This window comes from Setaria italica, chromosome V (genome assembly GCF_000263155.2).
Source record: "Setaria italica strain Yugu1 chromosome V, Setaria_italica_v2.0, whole genome shotgun sequence".
Lineage (NCBI taxonomy): Eukaryota > Viridiplantae > Streptophyta > Magnoliopsida > Poales > Poaceae > Setaria > Setaria italica.
The window spans coordinates 15,398,087-15,422,250 of NC_028454.1; the positions used below are offsets into that span (position 1 = coordinate 15,398,087).

At 45.9% G+C, this 24,164-nt stretch overlaps 2 protein-coding genes across 7 annotated transcripts; one reads left to right on the forward strand and one right to left on the reverse strand.

Moving 5' to 3' along the window:
* Nucleotides 1–11,299: 11,299 nt before the first annotated feature.
* LOC101775701 (dual specificity protein phosphatase PHS1) lies at nt 11,300–16,191 on the forward strand. Of its 2 annotated transcripts, XM_004968648.3 has the most exons (10): nt 11,300–11,505; nt 11,601–11,689; nt 12,214–12,436; nt 12,601–12,777; nt 12,851–13,011; nt 13,095–14,103; nt 14,578–14,724; nt 14,809–15,036; nt 15,149–15,306; nt 15,563–16,191. In XM_004968648.3, exons 1-10 carry the CDS (start codon nt 11,455–11,457, stop codon nt 15,921–15,923), a joined length of 2,604 nt encoding a protein of 867 aa, XP_004968705.1. In that variant the 5' UTR covers nt 11,300–11,454; the 3' UTR covers nt 15,924–16,191. The 2 variants fall into 2 exon arrangements, with proteins under 2 accessions (XP_004968705.1, XP_004968706.1); XM_004968649.3 differs by lacking the exons at nt 11,300–11,505; nt 11,601–11,689 and having other exon boundaries at nt 12,272–12,436; nt 12,645–12,777.
* An 86-nt stretch (nt 16,192–16,277) lies between these two features.
* Nucleotides 16,278–23,123, reverse strand: LOC101776628 (glycine-rich domain-containing protein 1). 5 transcript variants are annotated; one of them, XM_012846450.3, is made up of 7 exons: nt 22,623–23,100; nt 21,816–22,223; nt 21,451–21,732; nt 19,896–20,404; nt 17,753–17,892; nt 17,532–17,674; nt 16,278–16,978 (listed from the first exon to the last, which is right to left on the reverse strand). In XM_012846450.3, exons 1-7 carry the CDS (start codon nt 23,097–23,099, stop codon nt 16,505–16,507), a joined length of 2,433 nt encoding a protein of 810 aa, XP_012701904.1. In that variant the 5' UTR covers nt 23,100; the 3' UTR covers nt 16,278–16,504. The 5 variants fall into 5 exon arrangements, 2 of the variants coding, with proteins under 2 accessions (XP_012701904.1, XP_004968708.2); XM_004968651.4 differs by having other exon boundaries at nt 17,762–17,892; nt 22,623–23,084; XR_215204.4 differs by lacking the exon at nt 16,278–16,978 and having other exon boundaries at nt 17,533–17,674; nt 17,762–17,887; nt 22,623–23,121.
* Nucleotides 23,124–24,164: the final 1,041 nt, after the last annotated feature.

The following is a 24,164-nucleotide window of genomic DNA, read 5'->3' on the forward strand; positions in this document are numbered from 1 at the left end:
GATCACCAAGGCAATAGTGTTCTCGTGGTGGTTGGCCTGGCCTAAAGTGGTAAAGAAAACTCATTGCGTCAGGTTAAGAAAATGAAAGATGGCATTGAAAGGTCGCTTTCAAAGGGTGAAGTAACTGCACATAGGTTACAAGTGCAAAAATGGATTAATTGTTCTTTACAAGGCCCTTTCAATGGCCTCTATCGCGTGCAGGCCAATCTAGTTGACATCGATTATTAGTTGAAGGTCTTCTTTGCTAGACCCTGAGACTTCGTTGATGTGGTGATGTTGCGGATAGACTTGTTTGATAGAGCTGGACAGTTCTTTCTTGTTCTCTTGGATGGTGGCAGAATACTTGTCGACTTGATTTCTTGCTACCACGATATTCTGCTCAACTTGGTTCAGCTCCTATACCAGTTCATTCCGTTTGGCCTCTAGATCCTTCAACTTTGGTTCTGTAGTGAGGGAGGAGAGCTCATCAGCCTGTTGTTTGAGTTCTTTAACCTTGAGTCGATTGCTTTCCAATTGGATAATAGCTTCCTGGTTAGTTTGCCAATCGGCTATGCATTTTATGGCTTCCTGGACTTGAAGATAGTGCGATTCAACGAGGGCTACAAGAGTCAATGTTGCTGCCAAATCTTCAGTCAATTGGGTCCTGATCTGCCTATACAACTTCTAGATCGGCTTAGCATCTTCTAGCAATATATATATATTCTGACGAAGTAATTACAGAATCGCTGATAGCTGATCCTTGATACCTGGATAGTCTTGTGCTGGATGGCTTGAGCTAGTGTATTCCTCATCTGCGAATTCTTCTATGCTGAACGAGAAGAGGTCTGATGCTGATGGATTAATGGCATGTACAAGGGATTTATTAAATCAAGAATGTGGTATCTCAAACAAAAAGCACAAGAATCACATACCTAAGTAAGATCTCTTCGGATTCATCTTGAGGTTCTTCATCATCGGCTGTGATTTTTGGTGACTCCATGGCCGGCAGAGTTATTTCTGGTTCTCCTTCAGATGGTTCTTCCTGCAAATGGGTACAAATTAGAATATATTGAAGCAGAGAAATAAATTTTAATGGGTGAAACATATGTTACTAGGATGTTTTCTTGGATCGGTGATTGTTGTCAACTCAGCACAGGGTTCAATAGAGGAGCCGATGCTGATGCCGATGCCAACGCTTAAGCCGATACTCCCAAAACCAACTAAGTAAATTGAGATATTCGTATAGAAGTGTGATGAATAGGACAAGTTGGTGAAAATTATAACTCTATGACAAATTTCTTCAATTGGATGTAGGTTTCTTCTTCTCTTGTTACCATCTTTGGTTGCTGATCCACTGGTATATTGTTGACTGGTGGCATTTGTGTTCCTGTGGGAGAGTTTCTCTATGACAGCCAATTGGGAAAAGATATTAGTAAAAAGAATGAATTGATGAAAGAAGAATAGATTGTCAGTTTGTTATTGGAGCCGATGGAGATCCAGATCTTGGAGGTTTGCTTGATGGGGCAAGGACGTTCCTTTTCTTCTTGCTCAATATCTTGGATGATAGTTTGCATTTACCCGTGGTAGAAGTTTGAGCAAGTTAGAAACTTGGGGGGCATCAGATCCCAGGACTACATGTGATGTAGAAGGAGCATAGGCAATCAGGTCACCACATAAACTGACAAGAGGAGTTTCAGCATCATTTTCCTGTGAACAATACGAAGTGTTATAACAAATTAAAGAAAAGCAGGGAAATGAAACGTATATGAAATCCTCCCCATCGCCTGGTGCATAATCAGGGGAAAGCTTTTTGCAATAATGGGCTATGGTCCGGTTCATCAGATGACTTTTCCATTCATTCCACCAACTATCGAAAGATTCAGATAACACTTCGGTCTTGTTCCATTGTTGCAATTCAAATGGGGGCAATAATGAAGTCAAAGTTGCCAAGCATTCATATTCTGAGCTAGTGGCAATTATATATGTCCCTTGCTTTCACTTTATCAACAAAGAATTGGGACTTGTCCAAATCCAAGCTGGCGGACAAAGACTGAGGGAAGGTAAAACTCATAAGAAGGTTTGTGAGATCAGCCATTGGCAAACCCAACTAGGAGGATGCAAGGAACTGCAGCTGATCTGAAAGCAGATGTGAGTAATTCCTTTGGGCCAGCTCTTGAAAAAATGGAATCTTATGGGAACTCAAACTGGTCAATATGTGCATAAGCACACCAGGTTATAGCATTCTCTCCAAAGCTGCAGTAAAAAAAGTCTGAAGAGTTGGGATGTTTCTGGTGCTGATAGAGAGCAACATGTGACACTTGATGATGCTTCTCCATAAGACTCACATTGGCGCTGGGATTCCTCTTCTCCTTCAGTGTAATCATTGGGGAAGGTGCATGCAGGGAGATTTATTCCTTGGCCTTTGGTGAAATAAATAGTAAGCCAAAGTTGAATAAACCACCATGGGCCACCGGTGCAGATAGCTTCACTAGCTCGCAGCTTGATTGTTGTGTGATGCATCAAACGATACACGGACCCAAGTAGAAATTTTCCAAGGGGGAGTTTTTGGATCTAAGATAGTTGTTCTACAAAGACCAGCATATTTGCTGTAGGACCTGAGGTGGATCCACATAATACAAAATTCTCCAACCACATATTCAGGAAAAGGGCATGTTCTTCATCAGTGATTATGCCTACTACTTTGCTATATAAAGAAATATATCCGGACCACCCATTCTGATTCTTTGATTTTACCTTATAAGAAGGTTTGGTCCTCAAACTGAAAGGGTCAATTGGAGTGGTGACGTCCAAGCCTGTCAACATGAACACATCTAATAGGTTTGGAGACATTGGACCATGGCCAAACAAAAATGCATTCAGGGCGTCAGACCAGAAATATGTGGAGGATATTAGCAGTGGCTCATTCTTTTCCATTTTGGACAGGAAGAGTCTGATGCAATGGCCAATTCTAGAGTCCTCCCAATTAGTTCTCCTTTCGGCTGCCATACGAAGATACCAAGATCTCCAACTAGAAATTTTACTCGGCCATGAGCGGAAAGTGCTTTTCCGATCTTACAGATTAATTGTGGCGTGCTTGTAAGGAATTCGTTGGATTTCAGCTTTTATAAACTCTATCAGATCTTCATTACCCATGGGCCCAAGAAGTAATTTGCTGGTGTATGGGCTATAGAGATCAAGAGATTGTTCCTAAGCTCCTATTTGGGGGGCAGGAATCAAGCAAGAATGAGGGTTCAGTGCACAATAGCCAGATCGAATCTAGGAAAGGGAAAATAATAATGAAGATACATGGTACCTGCAGAATGGAGGATAGCATCGCCATTGCCGATGAGGAGAGTCTTGATGGTCGGAGCTTGGTGATGATGGTGTGCAGACGAGTAATCGCCAAGCATGTGAAAGAAAAAGTTGGTTTTTGACTATGGTAGATGGTTACTATTGGTTTGGTAAAGAAGACAAAGGGGGTGAAGTAGTTACATAGTAATTTCTGTAGGGTAAATCCCAAAAAATGAGGAAGACACTATCACAAAACCCGGAGATAAGGGTCATGATTGCGGTAATGACTCTTTTTATTTTGGAAGGATATCGGCTCAGAACCTGTCAAGGTGCTGACAAGAGAAGATAATTTTGGAACATAATATTATATTCCAAAATTAGGGGGCATGTGTTGACACCGGTTTCTGGCTAGAGTCAACCAATGAGGATAAGGTTCTGACAGCCGATGGACTTGCCGAAGAAGGACTGGTGATGACTCTACGGTGACCAAAGACAGCCACAAGTGACCGGATTCCAGAAGCCGACAAAAGACCGAGGAGAATCCGATCCAAAGAAGAATTGACTCCACCAAATAAGGGAACACGTGGAGATTTATCTTTAGTAATTTTTAGATTTATTGTTCCGATTAATGTCATAACCAACTAGGATTTTAGTTTGATCCAGGGTATAAATATAAACCCATGAGCCTTGTAATAATCAATCAATACAACCTTTCGGCACCACACCGCCAAAAACCTAGGAGTAGGAGTAGAGTAAAAAACCAGTGAGTTTCTTCTTGCGCGCAGGGCCGCATCAGCTTCGATCTCAGGCGAGCTTGTAAGTACCATCACCCGGTCATTACATTATCTATATCAGAACTTTCTAGGCATCGTCCAATATTCTGATATTTATTGTGTGACTAGTTATCGAGTTAACTTATATTGCATCTAGAACTTTTTAGGTTTTCTCCAATATTCTATTTGCCTTTGATGTTGCTCACAGTTATCGAGTTGTTTGGTTTTGTTAAGTCGTATCATATCGATCTCTTAGTGTTATCAAGCGCTCACAGTTATCGAACGACTTAGATCTGATTAGGTTGTCTCTATTAGCTCCTTGATCATGTTTAAGCGTTCACCAGTTATCTGATCATATCGGTTAGCTAGATCTCACATGCTCGTTTTGCTTTACATATGCTAGGTCTAATAGATCTTTACACTTGCCCCTCGTATTGCTAGCCATCGGATCCTTAACGTTAGAGCATTTAACATTGAGAGCTGATGCATCAGCTGGGCATTATTGTCGGATTTAGTAGCCTGACAGTCCACCAGGGGGTTACCCAAGTGGTTGATTTCTAGGCAAAGAAGATTGTGAGACCAAGAACTCGAAGGTGATCGTGAGAACACAAGGGGCATGAGGGTTTTAGACAGGTTCGGGCCTTCGGAGAGTAATACCCTATGTCCAGTATTCTGGTGGATTGTATTGCTCGAGAGTCGATACCAGATTGGATCGGTTCCCCTTGGAGGGTGCCCTTGGCTGCCTTATATAGGCTGGCGACCTAGGGGTTACAAGTCAGTTTGAATCTAATCTACTTGGTAGTTACATGGAAGGTATTTTGAGTCAGATTACAATACGTATCCCCTAATATCCAGGCTGATTTGGATCACCCGGCCTCGTTGGCGTGTACTCCAAGTATCTTCATATCCTTGGCCCACACGCCCTAGTCAGGCGAGCCCACTTATCAGGTCTGGCCAGTATCCTAGTCGGTGGGGACCCATGGGGTACCCATATCCCTCAAGCCCCGAGCGATGTGTAGGCGAACAGGAACTTGAGGTCATCACAGCAAAGCTTGGAATGTAGTAGGCTGAAGCTGCGATGGTGTCATGGCGACAAAGAGGTTGCACAGTGCTCAAAAAAGAAGAAAATCCAAGCGAATGCGGAGTCATACGCGCAGAGCGAAGTCAAGTGCCGAGTTGATGGATGGTAGGCCTCCAGTAAGTCGAAGCGAAGGATATGGAGCGCGTCACAAGATGCACTTCATAGGAGTAGCTCCTGAGCATTGAAGCGATTAGTATAATCAGTCCAATGGTCAAAAAAGAAAAAAGTTGATCCCAATAGCAGGTCCATGTGCCTGAACACAAGGATAAGCAAAGCCACGGAGGCATGCCGATCAGAAGTAAGCGCCCAGCCTCCAAGGATGAAGACTGGCAGAGCCACGGAGGCACGCCAACCAGAACTAGGTGCCCAGCCCCCAAGGACGAGGACTGACAGAACCACGCCGACCTGAACTAGACGCCCAGCCCCCAAGGACGAGGACTGATAGAGCCACGGAGGCACGCTGAGTCGCATCCCGCCTCGAGCCAGAGAGGTCAGCCGGGCGACGGGAATCACGCCGACTCATCTGCGGCAACTAGCCCTCGAGCCTGGGAGCCAGACGAGTCGTGCAAGCACGACGAGTCACCTCCTGCCCCGAACCAAAGAGGTCGGCTTGGTGACGGGAGGCACGTCGAGTCATCTGCGGCGCCCAGGCCCTGAGCCTAGGAGCCGAATGAGTCATGGAAGTACGCCAAGTCACCTCCCGCCCCGAGCCAAAGAGGTCGGCCGAGCGACGAGAGGCATGCCGAGTCATTTGCAGTGCCCAGCCCCCGAGCCTGGGAGCTGGACGAGTCATGGAAGTATGATGAGTCACCTCCTGTCCCGAGCCAAAGAGGTCGGCCGGGCGATGGGAGGCACACCAAGTTGTCTGCAACGCCCAGCCCCGAGCCTAGGAGCCGGTCGAGCCACAGAAGCACGCCAAGTTACCTCCCACCCCGAGCCAAATAGGTTAGCCGGGCGACGGGAGGCACGCCGAGTCGTCTGTGGCACCCAGTCCCCGAGCCTGGGAGCCGGCCGAGCCACAGAAGCACGCCAAGTTACCTCCCACCCTGAGCCAAAAAGGTCGGTCAGGCGACGGGAGGCACGCTGAGTTGTCTGCGGCACCCAGCCCCCAATCCTGGGAGCCGGTTGAGCCATAGAAGCACGCCAAGTTACCTCCAGCCCCGAGCCAAAAAGGTCAGTCGGGCGACGGGAGGCACGCCGAGTAGTTTATAAGATGAGCAAACAACCATCAATGAATAGTTGTTAACGAAGCCAATGTCGAGTCGAAGTAGTTGACAGTGCTGGCTGCATGGGCAGCGGTGCGTGGTATGCTGCTGCCGAGTTGATGCGGCCATCGTGTAATCGCCACGCTTTGCAGTAGTGTGCTCGCGGCTATGCTGTTGACCTATAAAATAAAACTTGCAATGTATCAAATTGTGTGATAAGACATGTGATGTAATTGATTTAACATATGCGGAAAGAAAGGGCTCTATCCCTCCCTTGGTGTATACGACAGGACAGTGTGTAGCAGAGGCCTGTAGCCGCTAGGTGCCTAGCCTTGCCTAAGCAGCGTCCTGCTGACACCGGATCTCGAGCTTGTAGGAGGGGTGAATGCAAGGTTGTCTAGATTTCATGAGCTAGGACGCCGACCTCATGAGTTAGTCGTATTGCCTTAAGAGGGGTAGGAGGAGGATGCGAGACCCAAAGGTCAGTGCCTGGGGGTGAGAGACCCAAAGGTCAGTGACTAGGGGAAGCCCCCGAGCTTGAAAGCGAGTGGTTTGTTGAACAGGTTGGACATCCTCTGAGTATTAGGAATAGCTTGGGCAAGGGAACAACAAAGGGGGTAGGTATGCAAAGAACCTCGGAGGTTTTATTTATTAAATAAAAAGGGAAAAAAGAACATATTGCTTTTAAGTCTGAAGGGTAGAAGTGCCGCAGGTGCTCGATGTTCCATGGAGTCGATTGGAGTCATTCGCCCATTGGAGTCGATAGGTGCCTCGCTGGATGACTTCTTTGAAGACGCGGTCTAGCCCTGCAATCACGTCAGAGGGCATGGGTGGGTAGGTTGCCATGAGGATGTGTGGGACCCTCTCTGAGAGAGAGAGATCACCAACCTGCTGGGCAAACGGCGTGACGATCCTCAGGCGAAGACCTTGCTCCATCGAAGTAGATCTGACGGATGCTGGGCTAGTGGCAAACGTCGAGTCATCGAAGAAGGCAGTAGAGTTGGAGTCCACTGACATGCTTCTGAAGCGAAGCTGGATCGGATTGGTGATGATGTCCTTCATGCTCTTGGGGAAGATGATGCCAGGGTGGGATGCTATCGAGCTTATTGGGAAGAATCTCACAATCACCCCTACCTAGCACGCCAACTGTCGGATTTAGTAGCCCGACAGTCCACCAGGAGGTTACCCAAGTGGTTGATTTGTAGGCAAAAGAGATTGTGAGACCAAGAACTCGAAGGTGATTGCGAGAACACAAGGGGCACGAGGGTTTTAGACAGGTTCGGACCTCTGGGGAGTAATACCCTACGTTCTGTATTCTAGTGGATTGTATTCCTTGAGAGTCGATATCGGATTGGATCGGTTCCCCTTGGGGGTTTCCCTTGGCCGCCTTACATAGGCTGACGATCTAGGGGAATCTGTTTGAATCTAATCTACTTGGTAGTTACATGGAAGGTATTTTGATTCGGATTTACAATACGTATCCCGCAATATCCGGGCTGATTTGGATCACCCAGCCTCGTTAATGTGTACTCCAAGTATCTTCATGTCCTTGGCCCACACCCTAGCCGGGCGGGGCCACTTGTTAGGTCCGGCCAATATCCTGATCGGTGGGGATCCATGGGGCACCCATATCCCTCAATTATCCATATCCCTCAATAGTGTGATGACGTCATGAGCCGATAGCGATGCATAAGAGGCCTTGCTGTCGAGAATTAGTCTGTTAAGATAGTGGGTCGAAGTTAATGCCCTCTCAGCCATGTTGCCTTGGTTAAGTTCAATACACATCTCATAACATTAAGTAGATTTGTTAACTTAATCAGCTCGTAAGTGGTGGGCAAGAGGTCTTTGATGCTATGTTCTAAGCTTTAGATTGAAGTTAATACCCTCACAGTCGTACTATCTTGGTTAAGTTCAATCTACGTCTCATGACATTAATTAGATATGTTAGTTTATCTGACATGCACATGGTGAGAAAAAGCTCCTTTTATGGTTGTTGTTTCATATTGTATCTATCTTAGCTCGTCAGCTCATATAGCTGATGGCACATGCCATTAATACTTATATTTATTTACACCACATTATTACATTGAAAATCTAACTGCTATGGTATTTATTCAAAGTAACACCTGTCAATGAACTCGAAGGCTTAGCTACCTATTGGCTCAGGAATTTAATGTTTCCCTTGTCAATTACAGGTCAAATTGACTGGCACGCCTTGCACCTTCGCTAGTCAATTTGGAGCCTGCACTGGAGTTAAACAGATCTTCCAGGTCCTTCGTGTTGTTCAACACAGAAACCTGATATCCAGATTTTGTGTCAACACCTACCTGTCGGTTACACCACACCACTCTCCTGCCTTCTATTCCAATCTCCATGGATGGATAAGCTCCCTAGTTACATGTTGAAGGGACCGTGACACCCTAAGATGGGTTAAATTAGGTGTTATGAAAAACTAAGGCTCCAGTCACATAAAAATCTATCCCAATTTCTATTTATATGCGCACTAGATTTTTTTATATGTTTCTATCTCTACTGCAAAATAGTTCCGCACCCTAAGTTGCAATCCTATAAACTACACATGGATATTCTAGGAAAGGTAAATGTGGAATGTAAAGTGCAATAAGAAATGCGAAAGGTAAATAAGGTAGAGAAGGTAAACTCCCTTCACGGCAACACGACGATTTTTACCGAGGTATCAGAAAGCAAAGTTTTTCACTAGTCCTTGTTGTTTGAGCCCCTCTCAAAGGGAATACCCGCACAAGGGCATAAACTCTCCGGTCAAGTAACTCCGTAGGATAGCCGATGGGCCTTTCCGACGCGCAAGTGAGTCTTCGCTTAACCTCTCCCGGGCGCTCCTTGCCGCTCTTCACTCGGTAGAGCTTCAGCAAAATGCCAAGAGCCTCTCCTCCCTCTCACATGCACCGCGCGGTCACTCCACAAACGTGGTTAAAGGGTCTCGCAAGACTTACAAGCCCCGCATTTACAACTCTTGGTGCGCGCAAGCACCAATAGCAATGACGTGTGCAAACCTCGCATAACTCTAGGCTAAACTCTAAAGCAATGCGATAATAGGCCTAAACTAGCACTAATCAAGACCTAAGCCTTATGCTAATTGCCTTAATCTTCTCTTAAGCACTTTGGTGGGTAGATTACTTGTGTATGTGCGGAAACCAAACCTATAACTTCTCCAAGCTCTAACACCCATCAAAATGGCTACGAAATGGGGTATATATAGTCTCAACCAAAAACTAGTAGTTGCTCCAACGGTCACAGAACCTGTGATTAACGATTGGTTCGGTGCCCCAAGTTGTGCACCACCAAATGAATCGGTGGTCTGCGAACAAGTAGCTGTTGAGCCACTATCACCTGAGCCCCACATGTATCACTAACTAATTTGGTGACACTCCCTAGCCATCACCGTTTGAATCGGTGAAGCTCCTTAGCCGCGGTCTTCTACTTCCTTCCATCACCGACTGATTCGTTGCTTGGTCTGTACTCACCGTATGAATCGGTGATTACTTATAAAACTTCCAGAGTTGATACTGAGCCGAGCCGACAATTACAACCTAATTTGGTGAGGGTCACTATTCACATGGAATGCGTTGGTGCGCATAGTGCACGCGCTTGTCTTGGCCCTGCCGCTTTCCTTTGGTCACTGACCGGTTCGGTGACTCTCCACGTCATCACTGTATGAATTGGTGATTACGACGGTGCGTTGTCTTTAGCAAGATTAGCTTTAATTCTTCACGTACCTTTGTCCCGACTTTATTACCATTAAGCCTTAAATAAGACTATATTTGGATTTTCACTATCATTTGTATGCCATAGGGTTCTTCTAAGTTTTCTTTTTCTTCTTGGTTTTGGAATTCATCCTTTTATCCTTAGAACCTATAAAACACCTACAGAGGTACATCTTACAAACACATTAGCCTCGATAATTATGTTGTCATTAATCACCAAAGTCTTTATGGCCTAGAAGGAAAATTAAAACTTCATCTCTACAGATAAAAGGAAAATTAAAATTTAACCCATAGTAGGTACTACTGGCCTCCCTTGTGAGTATTTCGTGGCTGAAGGAATGGTCAACGTTAACCAAAAGGGGAAAGTGAGATAAGAATTCAAGGGACACGGGCACACGGCTAGGTATGAAACAAACTTCAATTGAATTTAGCTAAGAGGATGCGGGAAGTATCACATCATAGGGAATCCCTATGCGATGAAGTCGAACACAACACTGCTACTACGCTAGCAGTGAGGTTTCTACACGTTTTGAGGCTGTCCGCACCGGTACCCTGTAAGCCATCCTCCAGTACTGCGATAGCGGAAAAAAACGCCGCACCGCGGTACTGGGAGGCTTCCGCTACGCAAGTGGACAGCCAACAGTCCGCTACTCCTAGCATACGCCCAGGACGCCTGCTACCCGCCTCTTGAGGCCGCCAGCCCCAACGACCGCCCCTCACGCCTCCGCTCGGAGCTGGACCGCCGTTGCCGCCGCTGGACCTGCCGCAAGTCCCATCCGCCGCTGGAGGAGGAGCCGGCCGACGGGGAGGAGGAGGAGCCGGTCGGGAAGGATGAGGAGCCGGCCGGCGGGGAGGAGGCCTTGGAGGCCGGCGGGGAGGAGGCCCAGGAGGCAAGGTGTCGGGGAGATGGGGGAGAGAGGGGGAACGGTTGGGGAGGGAGGGTGGGGAAGGGAGGGGAATAAGATATGTGGTAGTTAGTATAGAGGATGATATATAGAGGAATACGGGTGCGGGAAAAATTGATATAGAGGAAAGAATTTTAATGATTAGGATAAAATATTTCTTTTAAGTATGAAAATAGAGTATGACTAGTGCGGATAGCTACGTGATGCCTTGTCATCAATAGGAAGAAGCGCAGATGGGAAATGCGTGCCACGTATGCACTCTGCGCTGCCGTTTCCTCTTTCCTCTCGTGTCCCCTCCTCCGTACTTGGAGTAGGCAAAAAGGCGCCACCTTTCCCTTCGCCCGCAAACTTCTCCTGTTCTCCACCCCGCACCCGCCCCAAACTCCCACAACATTTCCTCAAGCGATTTCTTCTAGAAACCTGGATCAATCCAATCTTTCAGTCGCACATTCAACGGGATCTCTCCGCAGTTCAGTTCGAATGGAAGAGGGAACCACGGAATCCGGATCATTCTCCCGCTCCTCCTCCTTCGTAAGCGCATCGCAATAAAAAAGAGTCGATTTGATTCTCGTCCCTTTATTTGTTCTTGAAGACGACAGTTTCTTGATCTCTATGGATTCCTGCAGGGAGGGTTCGAGGAGTGGGTGGCACTGGTGAGGAAGCGCAATGGGAAGACCTCCTCATGCGGGCGTCTGGCTATCCGGTCATCCGCCAGGTACTGCTGCCGCGTCTCTGTTTTCTGTTCCTGTGATCCAGAATTGGTTGCGAAAGAACTGCTTCTGCATTATGCTTTCCATGCTCTGTCACGCAGATGTGGATCTGATAAATTTCTTTTTGTACGAATCCTGTTCTGATGTGATACAATAAAGCCGGTGATGAATTTTAATTATAACCAGTCCCTACTTTGTACAACTACTAAAATTCTTAATATAAAATCTTTCATGTGCCTGAATTTTATCAAAACTTCAGTGTTTGATTTATGAACGCTCCAATTGTTGGTTCTGGTTCGCTGAATATGTTTACGATCCTGTATTTAATCAAGCACGACCGTACCAACTTTTCTTGATCCTAAACCAATCGGCAATACCAACGTCATCTGTACTTTACTGAGAAATGCGCATTATACAAATGGTTTGTGTGCTATGGGTATGATTTGTTTCTTAAGATGAGTTTTTCTTGGTAGATCATTTTCTTATCTCGATAATTGATAGTGTTACTGTTGCTCTTACTATATTGCAGTTCAGAAGTACTGGAACTTGCAGATCCTGATAGCAATGCCATTGACCCTGGCCCTTGTGACCAAGTTCCTGAAGCTAGGCTTTGGGAGAGGCTTGGTAGGGTTTCCATGATGGATATCGAGTCAAGTAACTTCAGCTGGAGTTCTCTCACCTCACTGCATCATACTAAACATACGGCTACAAGTACTGACCCCTCTGAGGATGACAATAACAGAAGTTTTGAGGTTTGTATTTGTTTCATCCATGTTCTTTGCAAATAACTTTTGTTCTTACCATTGGAGAAACATTAGCAACAAAAAGTGCTGGCCATCTTATACGAATATTTATATTACTTAAGTTTACAAACCATGCCTCTAGTTCCTTTTAACAACTATAACATTTTGCATAGGTGACAGTAAATTCTGGGGGTGTTGTTTTTATTGCATTATTCAGAACTGCTGAAAATGTGGACCTTCCATCCAAGGAAGCAGCTGCAGTCATCAAAATAGCACCTTCAAGGATGGCCACACAGTCTGAACGCTTTGGGTATGAACTCGCTAAGTGGCTTGGAGTGAGAACTCCTCAAGTAAGAATCCACCATGTTAGCAGGCACTCAAGCTAACTAAGCATCACATTGACAACTCTTTTGACCCATACAGGGCAGAGTCATTCATAACTCGTCACCTGAATGGCAACAAATCAAGGATGCAGTCGAAAATGCTCGACATGTGTCAATAACTGCTGGTGATGAACTTGAGGAGATGATCTGCGCTGAGATGCTAGAAGCTCTTGAATTGAGCCGCTGCCTATTCCTGATGAAGTATGAACATGAAGTTACCAGTAATATACTCATCAAAATAGTGCATGATTAACAAGAAACAAATTTGTCTTGCTGTTTTGCAGTTATGTACATGGCTCCCCTCTGCTTGAGAATACAGTACCATTCGAGTCACGGGAAGCTGCTGAGAAAACTGCTGCAGCATTAGGTAGGGTCTTAGTACTGGACCTAGTATTGAGAAATGAGGATAGATTGCGATGCCGTCCCCTTGGTTGGCGTGGAAATTATGCAAATCTACTTGTCGCCAACAAGGAAGCTTATGCAAACCTTGACTCACTAGATGATGTTTATGATTCTGCTATCATCCGATACAAGCCAGAGATCATCAGAAGCCCTCAGAATCAGAAGCAGAGAAGAACTGTTTCCATTAGTGGCAGTATTGGCTCAGATGTCTCAGACCTCATATTGGAGGACTCTTATGCTCCTTGTGAACCTGAGTTTTCCAGCTTTAATATTGTAGCCATTGATTCAGGTGTACCACGCAGGCCACCTGCCGGTAAACGGGCAAAAGATCACGAGAGCTACCCGAAACTAGTGGAATTAACACTCAACAACTTTGACTATTCTTCCAAACTTTTGTTTGAGGTGTCCTTTGGAAAACTTGGTATCCCAGGACCTGAAGAATTTGGCATATCATCTGATTATATTTATAATTGTACTCTCTCTGAGAGTGATATGGTAGCAACAGTGCACTCATTCCGAGGAGGTTTTCGTAGTGCTCTAAGGGACCTTCAGCGATTCCACATTTTTCTCATCACACTCTATCAGAAGCTGGATAATCTATTGAAAATTTTCTTCAATCTTATGTATAAATGCTCCAATGAATATGACAAGGAGGATGCTGGTGCCTCTGATTCACCATTGTGTTCAGTTGAGGCACAAGCAGATTCAAATGATACTGAGGTTCCAAGGAATCCGCGTAAGCCTTCACGTACCTTGTCCCGTGACGGTCTAGACCTATCATCTCCTTCCTGTCGTGAGAGCTTTATCACCAAACATTTCAAAGGAAATGGTGATGCATCTCGTGGTCTTCGATTGACAGTGAAGCTGCGGGATTTTAACAAGTATGCCAAGGTTATGACCTTTGAAGTGTGGATGGATAATTTGTCTATGCTATAAAATGTATGACATGGGTACCTAGATGACATTTAGCTTTTTTCACTCTTAGGTTATTCCACTAAATTTTCCCGAACATAGCACCAAAAGGAAATTAGTTGCATGAGATCAAATAGATAAATAAATGGCTTCATGATTTCAGCATGCTACTTACTCGACGGGAAGGAACACACCGCATCCCCACTTTTAATTAAGAAGATGCAGGGCTCGAACCCGGGTCTTCGGACTGAGAGCAAGCTCCCATGACCAGTCTCCCGCGAGAGCACCTGCAGCATGCATGCTACTTACATGCTAACCAAAACTCTGTTTTAGTTGTATACCTATCAGAAAATCATTTAATTAATATGACTGCTATATGGTGTTCTCTTTTTAAATCACTCAAGTTTATTTATCACACAATTCTCTTAATTGTGGAAAAACTACATTTTACAGGTAGATAGCGAACTAAGCAAAGAGATAGAACAATGGAATGACATGCTGAGGACTGAAGTAGTAAAGTTATGTCAAGACAACAGTTTTAATACTGGCTTTTTTGAAGGCACCGATAATAGCACTGCTGTTGATGCTTATGAGTTGAAGGTGATCCAAACGTACACTGTGTACTAAACTAATAACATGTTGTATATTACATTAATTGAGCCTATCAAGCAATCCTGTTGTCAGGTTCGACTTGAGCACATTCTTGAGAGGATTTCTTTAATTTCTGATGCTGCAAGCACTGAGCGTCCATCACAGGTCACGGATTCCCTGTATATTGGTGGTGCTTTAGCTGCTCGGTCAACACACACACTTAAGCACCTTGGCATCACCCATATATTGTGCTTATGTGCAAATGAAATTGGACAGTCGGAATCTCAGAAGCCAGGCCTTTTTGACTATAGGAATTTCTCCGTAAGTACCTCTGAGTAACTATACCTAATAGCTCCATCGATGCAAAATTATTTGCTAAAGGCAGAAGACCCAGTGTAGACATCTTTTGGTGCTTACTTGTTTCTTTATGTAGATAAAAGATGATGACAATGCAGACATCGGTGATGTCTTTCAAGATGCTTCTGATTTCATCGATTATGTGGATCACCTAAGCGGCAAAGTACTTGTGCATTGCTTTGAGGGAAAAAGTCGCAGTGCAACTGTTGTTCTTGCTTACCTGATGCTGAGGAAGTAAGACTGCACAGTAGTTACTATGTAATGCTTTTCTGTTGAATCTATATCTCACAATGACTGAAACAATGTATAACTAGAGTCACATTTTCATATATAACCTTAAGATCATTTAATCCAGATATCACATCTGCTAGGGCAAAAATGGAGGGGGGCTAGATCATATCAGTTACGCATGGAAATTACCATCTTTCCTTTCTCTAGTGTGCTGGACTCACTCAGTTACTCATGCTCTCATAATTTTCCTTCTTTTAAGAAATTCCACTCTTCTGGAAGCATGGAACATGCTGAAGAAGGTGCACCGACGTGCACACCCCAATGATGGGTTTGCCAAGGTCTTGTTGGATCTTGACAAGAAACTGCATGGGAAAGTCTCCATGGAATGGCAGCATAAGAGGCCTGCAATGAAGGTGTGTCCCATCTGTGGCAAGAATGCTGGTCTCAGCAGCAGCTCATTGAAGCTCCACCTGCAGAAGGCACACAAGAAGATATCCTCTGGGAGTGTGGACAGTGCAATGACTTTGGAGATACAGAAAGCATTAGAGGCGATCAAGGCTGGTCGAGGCGGCGGTGACAGCCCAACGCAGAAATCACAATCACACATAGAAAGATTTTGATGCTTTGTCTGAAGTTCCTCATGAATGAGGCATTACCGCATCCAGTGAGGTTTGCGATGAGTGGCCATTTTCAGAAGAAATTGTTCTGCGCCTAAATTTTTGGCATGTGTAAGTAGCACTTCTTCTCGAATATCTGACTTTTTTATATGGTTCATGTGCTTGGATTAGGAAGAGATGTCCATACAATGAATGGTTCTACTGTTGTAAAGTTGTGCAATTTTCATTCTGAAGGACAAGTGCTTGAGATGAACATTCATAAACTCTTTTGGAGCTCAAACATTGAATCATGTATCCTCTAGAACCAGTTTGTTCAAGTGAACAGAAACCTTTTTTTTAATTCAGCGACAAACCAGAGAAATCAAACCATTTTAAACTCAAATGTGAAATTTCTAATTACAAACCATGTATGACAAACCAGATTCATATCAAAGATCATCATAATTAGTGAATCAATAAGTCAAAGACAGGATTTGTTCTGTACAAAAATGCAATGCTAAGGATTGAGCGAGGAAATGAAATAGTTCCCCTGATATTCTGAGGAAGATTTGGTCAAGCAAATCCTCTGGGCAACCATCTTATCTTCAGGGTATAAGAGATTGCCGGTACAACACGTCCTTTCCATCAGCAGGTGAATACTTAGCGAGCATTGCTCCTGTCTCTGCAGAGCTCAAAACCTGAGCCGCATTCCGATACCAAGGCTGCAAATTAGGATCTGGAGAAAGCAAGTCAGGAAGCATCACCGAACCCCAGTCTCTTTGCCCCACCCTTGCTTCTCCTATTCTTCGCCGCACTAAAAGCCCAGCCACATCTTCTCTCCTGATCTCTGTCATAGTCCGTGCAATCACCATGCATAGTAGAAGAACAAAAACTGCATCCTCTTCAGGTTGGAACTCCACAGCAAGTAATTTCCAGTTTAGAAGCACAGTTGCTCTGTCACCATGATGATCTGGTGAATTACGAACAAGAGTGAGGTATTGCTCCTCCTCATTGTGGTTGCTTGATGCTCCATCTGTGTTTACTCTGTAGCTCAATCTCCTCCCCACAAGCAACCTTGCCTGGTAAATAGTGCATTGAGTAAGTTAAAGGGCATCATGTAATAGCTTAAAGATGTAGTATATTAACATTGAATTTGTTAACCAACTGTGTGTTTTACATGTTTGTAACACAAGTTTGAATCGCATTATATTCGCAGATGAAAATTCAATGGAACAAAAATTTAGGAATTGATACAATGCTATTCTACAATTGAAAACAACACATCTTTGTTAGAAACATATGGATACAGAATTCTAAAAGTAACAGCACTTCAGGAAAGAGTTACAGAAACAGACATACTGATGTAAATTCATGTCATTTATGGCTCTTATATATTTCTCTTCTAAGAGATTGCCACAGTCGTATTACATTTTTTAAAGAAAAATGATGAACTCTGCAGCGTACACTATTTTGTATATTAACTTTTATTGAAAACCTTGTTTACTGCACAAATCAACTATATATTCTTTTGCTGCCAGATGTTTTAGCCACGAACAGTTATGGTGGAGCTTCATTTTTACTACAAGACAATCGATATGAACTCTGGTACCAATTAAAATGTATGGATCATACCTCTTCTTCTAAGCTCTCACTTTTAAGCTGAAAGCTGAGCTCATCACCCAAATTTACCGTGAGTATATATCCAGTTGATAAGCTCCAAACCACCTTATTTTCTTGTTGATCCTTCGTCGCTGTTGCTGTGCCCACTACCTTCTCTGCACCATACAGGGAAATAAATATGCACTTATCATAATATAGTTGTGATCTCCAAGAAAACAAATTATAGTACGTACTGAAGTTACCAGGAGCATAACCAATAGAGCTTGTACTTGCAACGTATGACCAGGATCCTTCTCGAACCTCAATGCTCCTGTCCTCCCATTTCACTGCCACAGGAGTTTCAGCACCTCTCCGCCAAATCCCTCTGCCTATTCTACACAAATTGCAACAGGTTTCAGAAAAAAGTATACTGAGATAAAATTACATGTCACTCTCCAATAGTTTGTAGCCATTGCATATAAAACCTTAACTTGGATCTTTTTAAGGGCGGTGGCATGTTACTGTAAGATTGTGTATAATGCGTGGGATGTATTGCTTGAGGCCCTTGGGCTGATTATATAGGAGTACATGGCTTGGAGGGCAAGTAGCCTCTCCTAGAGATAAGGAAGGTTATCCCGAGATTACAATCAATCCTAAACTAACCATATCCGGAGTTGCCTAATATACTCTAACATCCCCCTACAGTCACAACAGGAGCACGCAAACAATGAGACTGGAGAATAAGCCGAAGAGAGGACATCCCCCCGCAGTCGCAACCGTCGATGCGTCGCAGATGTTATGGCTGGAATGGGAGCCGAAGAGGCTTGTCAAGCAGATGGTAGCCCCTTAGTGCCGAAGTAGCCGAGGTTGAGGTGGACGTGGTCGAAGCTGTGGAGAAGGGCGCAGGTCCGAAGCGTCAGCGAAGGTGTCCGAATACACAAAATCAACAGCTTCTTGCCGACAGGTTCAGCAGGACGATGAGCCGACTGCGATGGTAGATGATGCAGCTAAAGAGCGCAAATGCATCTTCCTTCAGCAACATCGGTGGCGGTGTCCATGAGCATGCGGCAATAGGCGCGGACTCGGACCGAGAGCCAGCGTGACGAGGACTAGCAGCATAGGTGGCGCCACCGCCTGGAAGGGTAACGACACTGGCGATGATGGCTTGACCACGAGCGTTGCCGCTGCAACCTGAAGGGCGCAACGACAACCTCGTCCTCGGGAGTGTCGAGGATGAAGCGACGACAAATGGCAGGGCTACGCAACCCGATCTCTGATCGGGAAAGAGAAAAACAGCAGCAGCAAGACGAACCTTGGGGTACAATCTTGGGTGCCCCTAGTAGTGCCCCGTCCCCTCCCTTATCTCTTCCCCGGTCAACACAGACAAAGGGGAATAGAAATCAGGGAGAGGAGGAACTGGCCGTTCTGCCCTCTCGGACTCCATGGCGGCGCACCCGCCCACCCTCGACTGATGTGAGGCCCGCGCTCAGGTCAGGAGGACCCAACAACAGGGCACTGGCGGTGAGGGGGAGCGGCGTTGCCTGCTTGCGGATCGGGAGGTGTCCGGTGGCGAGCAGTAAGGGGGCAACGAGATAGGGCAAAGCCCCCACGGTGCGGCAACCTGCCAACGAGGTGGAGGAGCAGCGCGATGGAGGGCGCGGGGTGGAGCGGGCCTGGCAAGGCACCACAACCCGGCAACGATGACATCAGACGCCGTTGCTCTGCCGCCGCCCCGGCGGCTCCAACATTGGCTGCAGGCGGCGCGGCTGGACCAGCGAGGGAGGGGCGTTGCACGGCCGTCAGATGGCAGTTGTGCGGCGGTCAGCTCGGTGCCCCCATGGTTCTCCGCAGCCGCGCACTCGCGCTCAAGTGCAGCAGGATCGTGCTCAAGGGTAGCGGTGGTGGCAGCGTTGGAAGAGTAGATGGGGGCGCAAGGCCAGACGCATGATAGGGGTGGCGAAGACGGCAGCACTCGTGGCTGATCCTGGCAGCGATGGAAGAGGTAGGTCCCTCTGCTGCTGGTTGACCACGACGGCGTGTCGGATCAGATGGATCGGCCACGCATCTTACGAGGACGCTGCCTCCGGTGGAGATCGATCTCCCCGGGGGCGGCGCGAGGGCAGCGGAAGCCGGAGGCCTAGGGTTAGAACCTAGGCTCGTGATACCATGTAAGATTGTATATAATGCGTGGGATGTATTGCTTGAGCCCCTTGGGCTAATTATATAGGAGTATATGGCTTGGAGGGCAAGTAGCCTCTCCTCGAGATAAGGAAGGTTATCCTGGGATTACAATCAATCCTAAACTAACCATATCCAGAGTTGCCTAATATACTCTAACAGTTACAAACATATCAATCAAAGACAAACTCTAGCATAATAATCAGTGCAGAACTGTACCTCATTCGGATGACAAAACATTCTCTCCCACCATGATCAAGCACAGTGCGGGTCAGCCACCGTCCTTCTTGTGGACGGTAATTTCTCATGCGCAATATCACATCAGAAATCATGGCCCCACCATCATCAGTGACTCGATCAGGAACACACTTCAATAAGTACGGTGCTTGAACTGGAGGGGTAATTGATGCCATTGCTCTCATCCTGACTTCAAGTTCCTCCGTGAGAGCAAGTGCTTTCTCATGCAACATATCACTCCATGAAAATGAGATGTTCTTGAGAAACTTGCTGTTCCTGAAACATCCAGTTGTGGTGCGCCTGACCTCAATGAGGAGACCCCGGGTTGCAAATTCACAGTACAAGTGCCATGTTTTCTGCCAGTTTTTGCAGGATAAGTTGGCCATTGATTTGTTCAGTTTTAGTGATCTGTGACACCTCTGTGTTCGCAACCGTAGGAACTCCTTGTTGATGTGCTCCTTATCACTTTCTCCTTTCAAGAACACATACACCTGTTATCAAAAATCAATGACACTGTTGCCAGCATGTAAACCACACGAATATATAAGCATGTTTTGTGTCAAATCTCTTTGAAGTTACTCTTTTTTTTTAGTAATTTTCCACACATATTACTTTAGAGATCCTGCAGTGGATGACCAAATTTGGCACTAAACCACTGCTGAAAGAAGTTCAAGCTAAGTACAGCATTATTGCTGATATTTGTACCTTTTGCAATGAAAATATATAAAAAGAGAGATTTTCGATTCCTAAAACAAATCTACTATGTCATGGGGCTGCTACCCCCCCAGCAATTTGTGGTTATTAACAGCTAGAAAGAAGCTCAGCAACTGCTAGTGAACGTAGCACCCGCCTACTGAAGCACAAACGTGCTTATGGGCAACCAATTCTGGCCTGATTATTCCAAGCTCAGGCCTAAGTTTTGGCCCACTGGATCTATGATCGGCCTGGCTTGAAATGAGGTCAATACACTATTAAATATCTCTGGCATATAGTTATTAAAGATAATAAGATTATTTCTTTTGAAGGCCCAACCTTGTGGGGATGATTTTTTCAGGCATGATATGATAGCTACAAAAATAAATAATCAAGCAGACCAACCCACTACCTGATTATTTGAGGCCATCAATAAAGTGAATCTTGCATTTTGGCTTGGAGCGACAATAGTCCACATGGGGCTCTAGAATTTACTACTGACATTTTTTGACATATTGCTGTTGGCATCACTTATTGTTGTTGGCATTATGCCACAATGTGGTCCAGAAACAAAAGGGAGTATGCTGAAGATGCAGAGACAAACAGAATGACATGGTGAACAAGTAGAAAACTCTGCTTATTTGCTAGTCATTCATGAGGGCATCACAGAGCTAATATGGAATGTCACAAGTTGGCATAATGCTGTGTGCTCTTTTGCATATCTGGGAAACCAAGATCACAATGTGAGACTCCCTTTAGGCATTTATTCTAGAGCAGTGCGATTTAATCAAAATGCTACTAAATAACTACATTTAATGAATATCTTGAATAGTCTGAGATATACCTCCATAAGAAACCTTGGTTGCAAACTTTTGTACAACCGGTTCGCATCCTCATCTGATGCTGCTGGTGCCCAGTAAAATGCCTCCCGTGCTGCCCTAACTGCCGCCATCTCAACCTCTGATCCAGCCATATCATATGGCACATCATATGCTTCCTCCCATAATGCCCGTGTTCTTTTGAGCACCTCATCAGTCACCACCTCCCCATAACCCACCCCCATTTTTGCAATATTGTCACTGATGGCCATTGCTACCATGTCTGTGGCATAACTTGCAGGAAAACTCTGCCAACAATTCATCACAATCATGTGAACTAAATACCTTTTAAGAATATATTTACTTGCAGGAATGTAATGTCTATACATACCAGGTGAGCAAGCCACATCAGTAATATGTCCAGGCTAGGCACAAGCCGTGTCTGATCTTGGGTTGTACCCACAACCTTCTTCATGAGGTCCAGGAAACACACATATCGCCGCCTCGCAGCAACATGGTAGACACCTTCCCGCACAAAGGGTGAGGCGAAGTGGGCTGCTAGGCCAGCGTACCGTCTCACCATTTCCACAATTTCACTGTTGGCATTGGCATAGGCAATGTCATCATCACTGTTCCCATCAATCTCATTACGGTGGAGGTCAAACGGCTCAGAAGGGTAATGCGCAGCCCAGACATCCCGGCAACGCTCTTCGGCATACTCTTCATTCTCTGCGTCAAGGATGGATGGACGGTCAATGAGGCGTCCGAACCTTGATAAGCAGTATACAGAGTAGCTCTCCTGCGGAAAAGAGGAAATGTTAGATGGAGCACTTGACGAGAAGTGTTGAAGGGGCAAAGCATAACTGAATTTCACAGTTGTGGGTTCCTTGCTGAAAGTTTAAGTCCAGCAAGGAATTCATTAGATTGCATAATTCCGAAAAAGTAAATAAAAAAGGCCGTTGCCAATTTTCCCCATTACTACGTCGCTTATTTCTGTCATGATGCCGTCTGGGATTGAAATGCAAATTCTCAAAAGTTAGTTCCACTATCAGTTAAAGAGACAGTCCGATGAATGGGAGTTTAAGCATAGCACTGTTCAATGATTAAACCGTGTGGCTGAGTAATTCCCCAAGATCTGTCATGCAATAAATGGAGACAGAACCCAAAAGGTGGCAAGAAATTAAGAAGGCTAGCTCACATGGTGGAAGCAGTGGCAGAGCCAGACTAGGTGCACGTCGGGTGGCGGCACCAGCATCGGCGCCTCCCCTCCCCCTCCTCCCCCTTCGCCGCCCTCCGCCACCGCGAGCGGCAGCCACAGCTCCTCGTACCTCCGCACGGACCGCCGCCCCACCCCGGGCGGCCCCGCGCGGAGGAACGCCAGCAGCCGGCGCGCGGCGGCTACGAGGTCCACGGAGAAGGCCGAGGGCCCCTCCTTCCCGCCGACGCCCAAGGCGGAGGACATGGCCGTGGCGGCGGCGGGCTCCGGCTCCGACCCCTCTGCTGCTAGAGAAAGCGCTTTGCCTTTCTTCTCGCTGCTGCTCCGGGGACTAGTGGGATTTGTTGTCAGCTCACTGATGGATCGAATGGACGGATGCGTGCGAGCGCAGGGGACTGCAGAGCGGTTGGCGGTCAAAAGGGCTACGGTGCGGGAGGGAGGGCCGGCCGGCCGGCGCATCGGTCATCATGGAGCGGGGCCGGCCGGCTACTCTGTGTTAACGTTTGGTCCTGGCGGAGAGTGATTGATGCCACTTCGTTTTGGTGCGGCTGGACCTATGCCCTTGTTTATTTCGCGAATTTGGGAGGTGCCAAATTACTGTAGCAACACTGTAGCGTTTCGTTTGTATTTGTGAATTATTGTCCAAATATTGACTAATTAGGCTCAAAAGATTCGTCTCGCAAAGTACAACAAAACTGTGCAAATAGTTTTTGATTTCATCTACATTTAGTACTCCATGCATGTACCGCAAGTTTGATGTGATAGGGAATCTTCTTTTTGCATAGTGTCAAAGTTGGGAGTTTTATGGGAAGTGAACAAGGGCTATGATTTGGGTGCGTCTGGAGTAGTGGTTGCCACCTGCCCCCAACCGCTACGGCCACGCCATGGAGACTAGCTGGGGACGCGATGCCACTAGGAAAGGAGTCCCGTCACGTATCAAGTAGGCACAAAGGTTGCTCTTGCTCAACACAATGGAATTGGAGACGTTCAAACATCTGCACAGGAGGTGCAATCTGCATGCGGTGCTGTATACGCTGAGTTGTTGGTCTACATCAGTAAAGCGTAACTACACTTTGATAAAGATTTAGGTCCTTGACACACTGAAATTCCCGAGGGAGAGGAGAGAAAATTAAAGGTCGGAAGGAGCTGGATAGCCTCGCGTACAAATGTGGGGCACTGTCCCTCAGCTTGTTGCTCACAGTTTGTTGTCATTTGCGCGTCACGGAATTCGGCAATCATTGCGATTGCATCCGCTGGTCCGAACGTTACACGCGCATCCTGACTTTCGAGCACAGTGAAAAGGAACTCGTTGTTGCAGCAGATTAGGGATTATAAGGAACTCGTTGTTGCAGCAGATTAGGGATTATGGGGGTGTTTGCATCCCCGGACTAAACTTTAGTACCTGTCACATCGAATGTTTGATACTAATTAGGAGTATTAAATATAAACTATTTACAAAATTCATTGCACAGATGGAGGTTAAACGGCGAGACGCATCTATTAAACCTAATTAGGTGATGATTT

Bases quoted from the DNA above. Each gene is read 5' to 3' on its own strand.
- LOC101775701 (XM_004968648.3), top strand. From the start codon at position 11,455: ATGGAAGAGGGAACCACGGAATCCGGATCATTCTCCCGCTCCTCCTCC. The intron at 12,437-12,600 runs GTTTGTATTTGT...CATTTTGCATAG, and splicing joins ACAATAACAGAAGTTTTGAG to GTGACAGTAAATTCTGGGGG. The intron at 15,307-15,562 runs GTAAGACTGCAC...CCTTCTTTTAAG, and splicing joins GCTTACCTGATGCTGAGGAA to AAATTCCACTCTTCTGGAAG.
- LOC101776628 (XM_012846450.3), bottom strand. From the start codon at position 23,099: ATGCGCCGGCCGGCCGGCCCTCCCTCCCGCACCGTAGCCCTTTTGACC. The intron at 20,405-21,450 runs GTATATCTCAGA...TTTTGATAACAG, and splicing joins AACCAAGGTTTCTTATGGAG to GTGTATGTGTTCTTGAAAGG. The intron at 17,675-17,752 runs GTACGTACTATA...TGTATGGTGCAG, and splicing joins TTATGCTCCTGGTAACTTCA to AGAAGGTAGTGGGCACAGCA.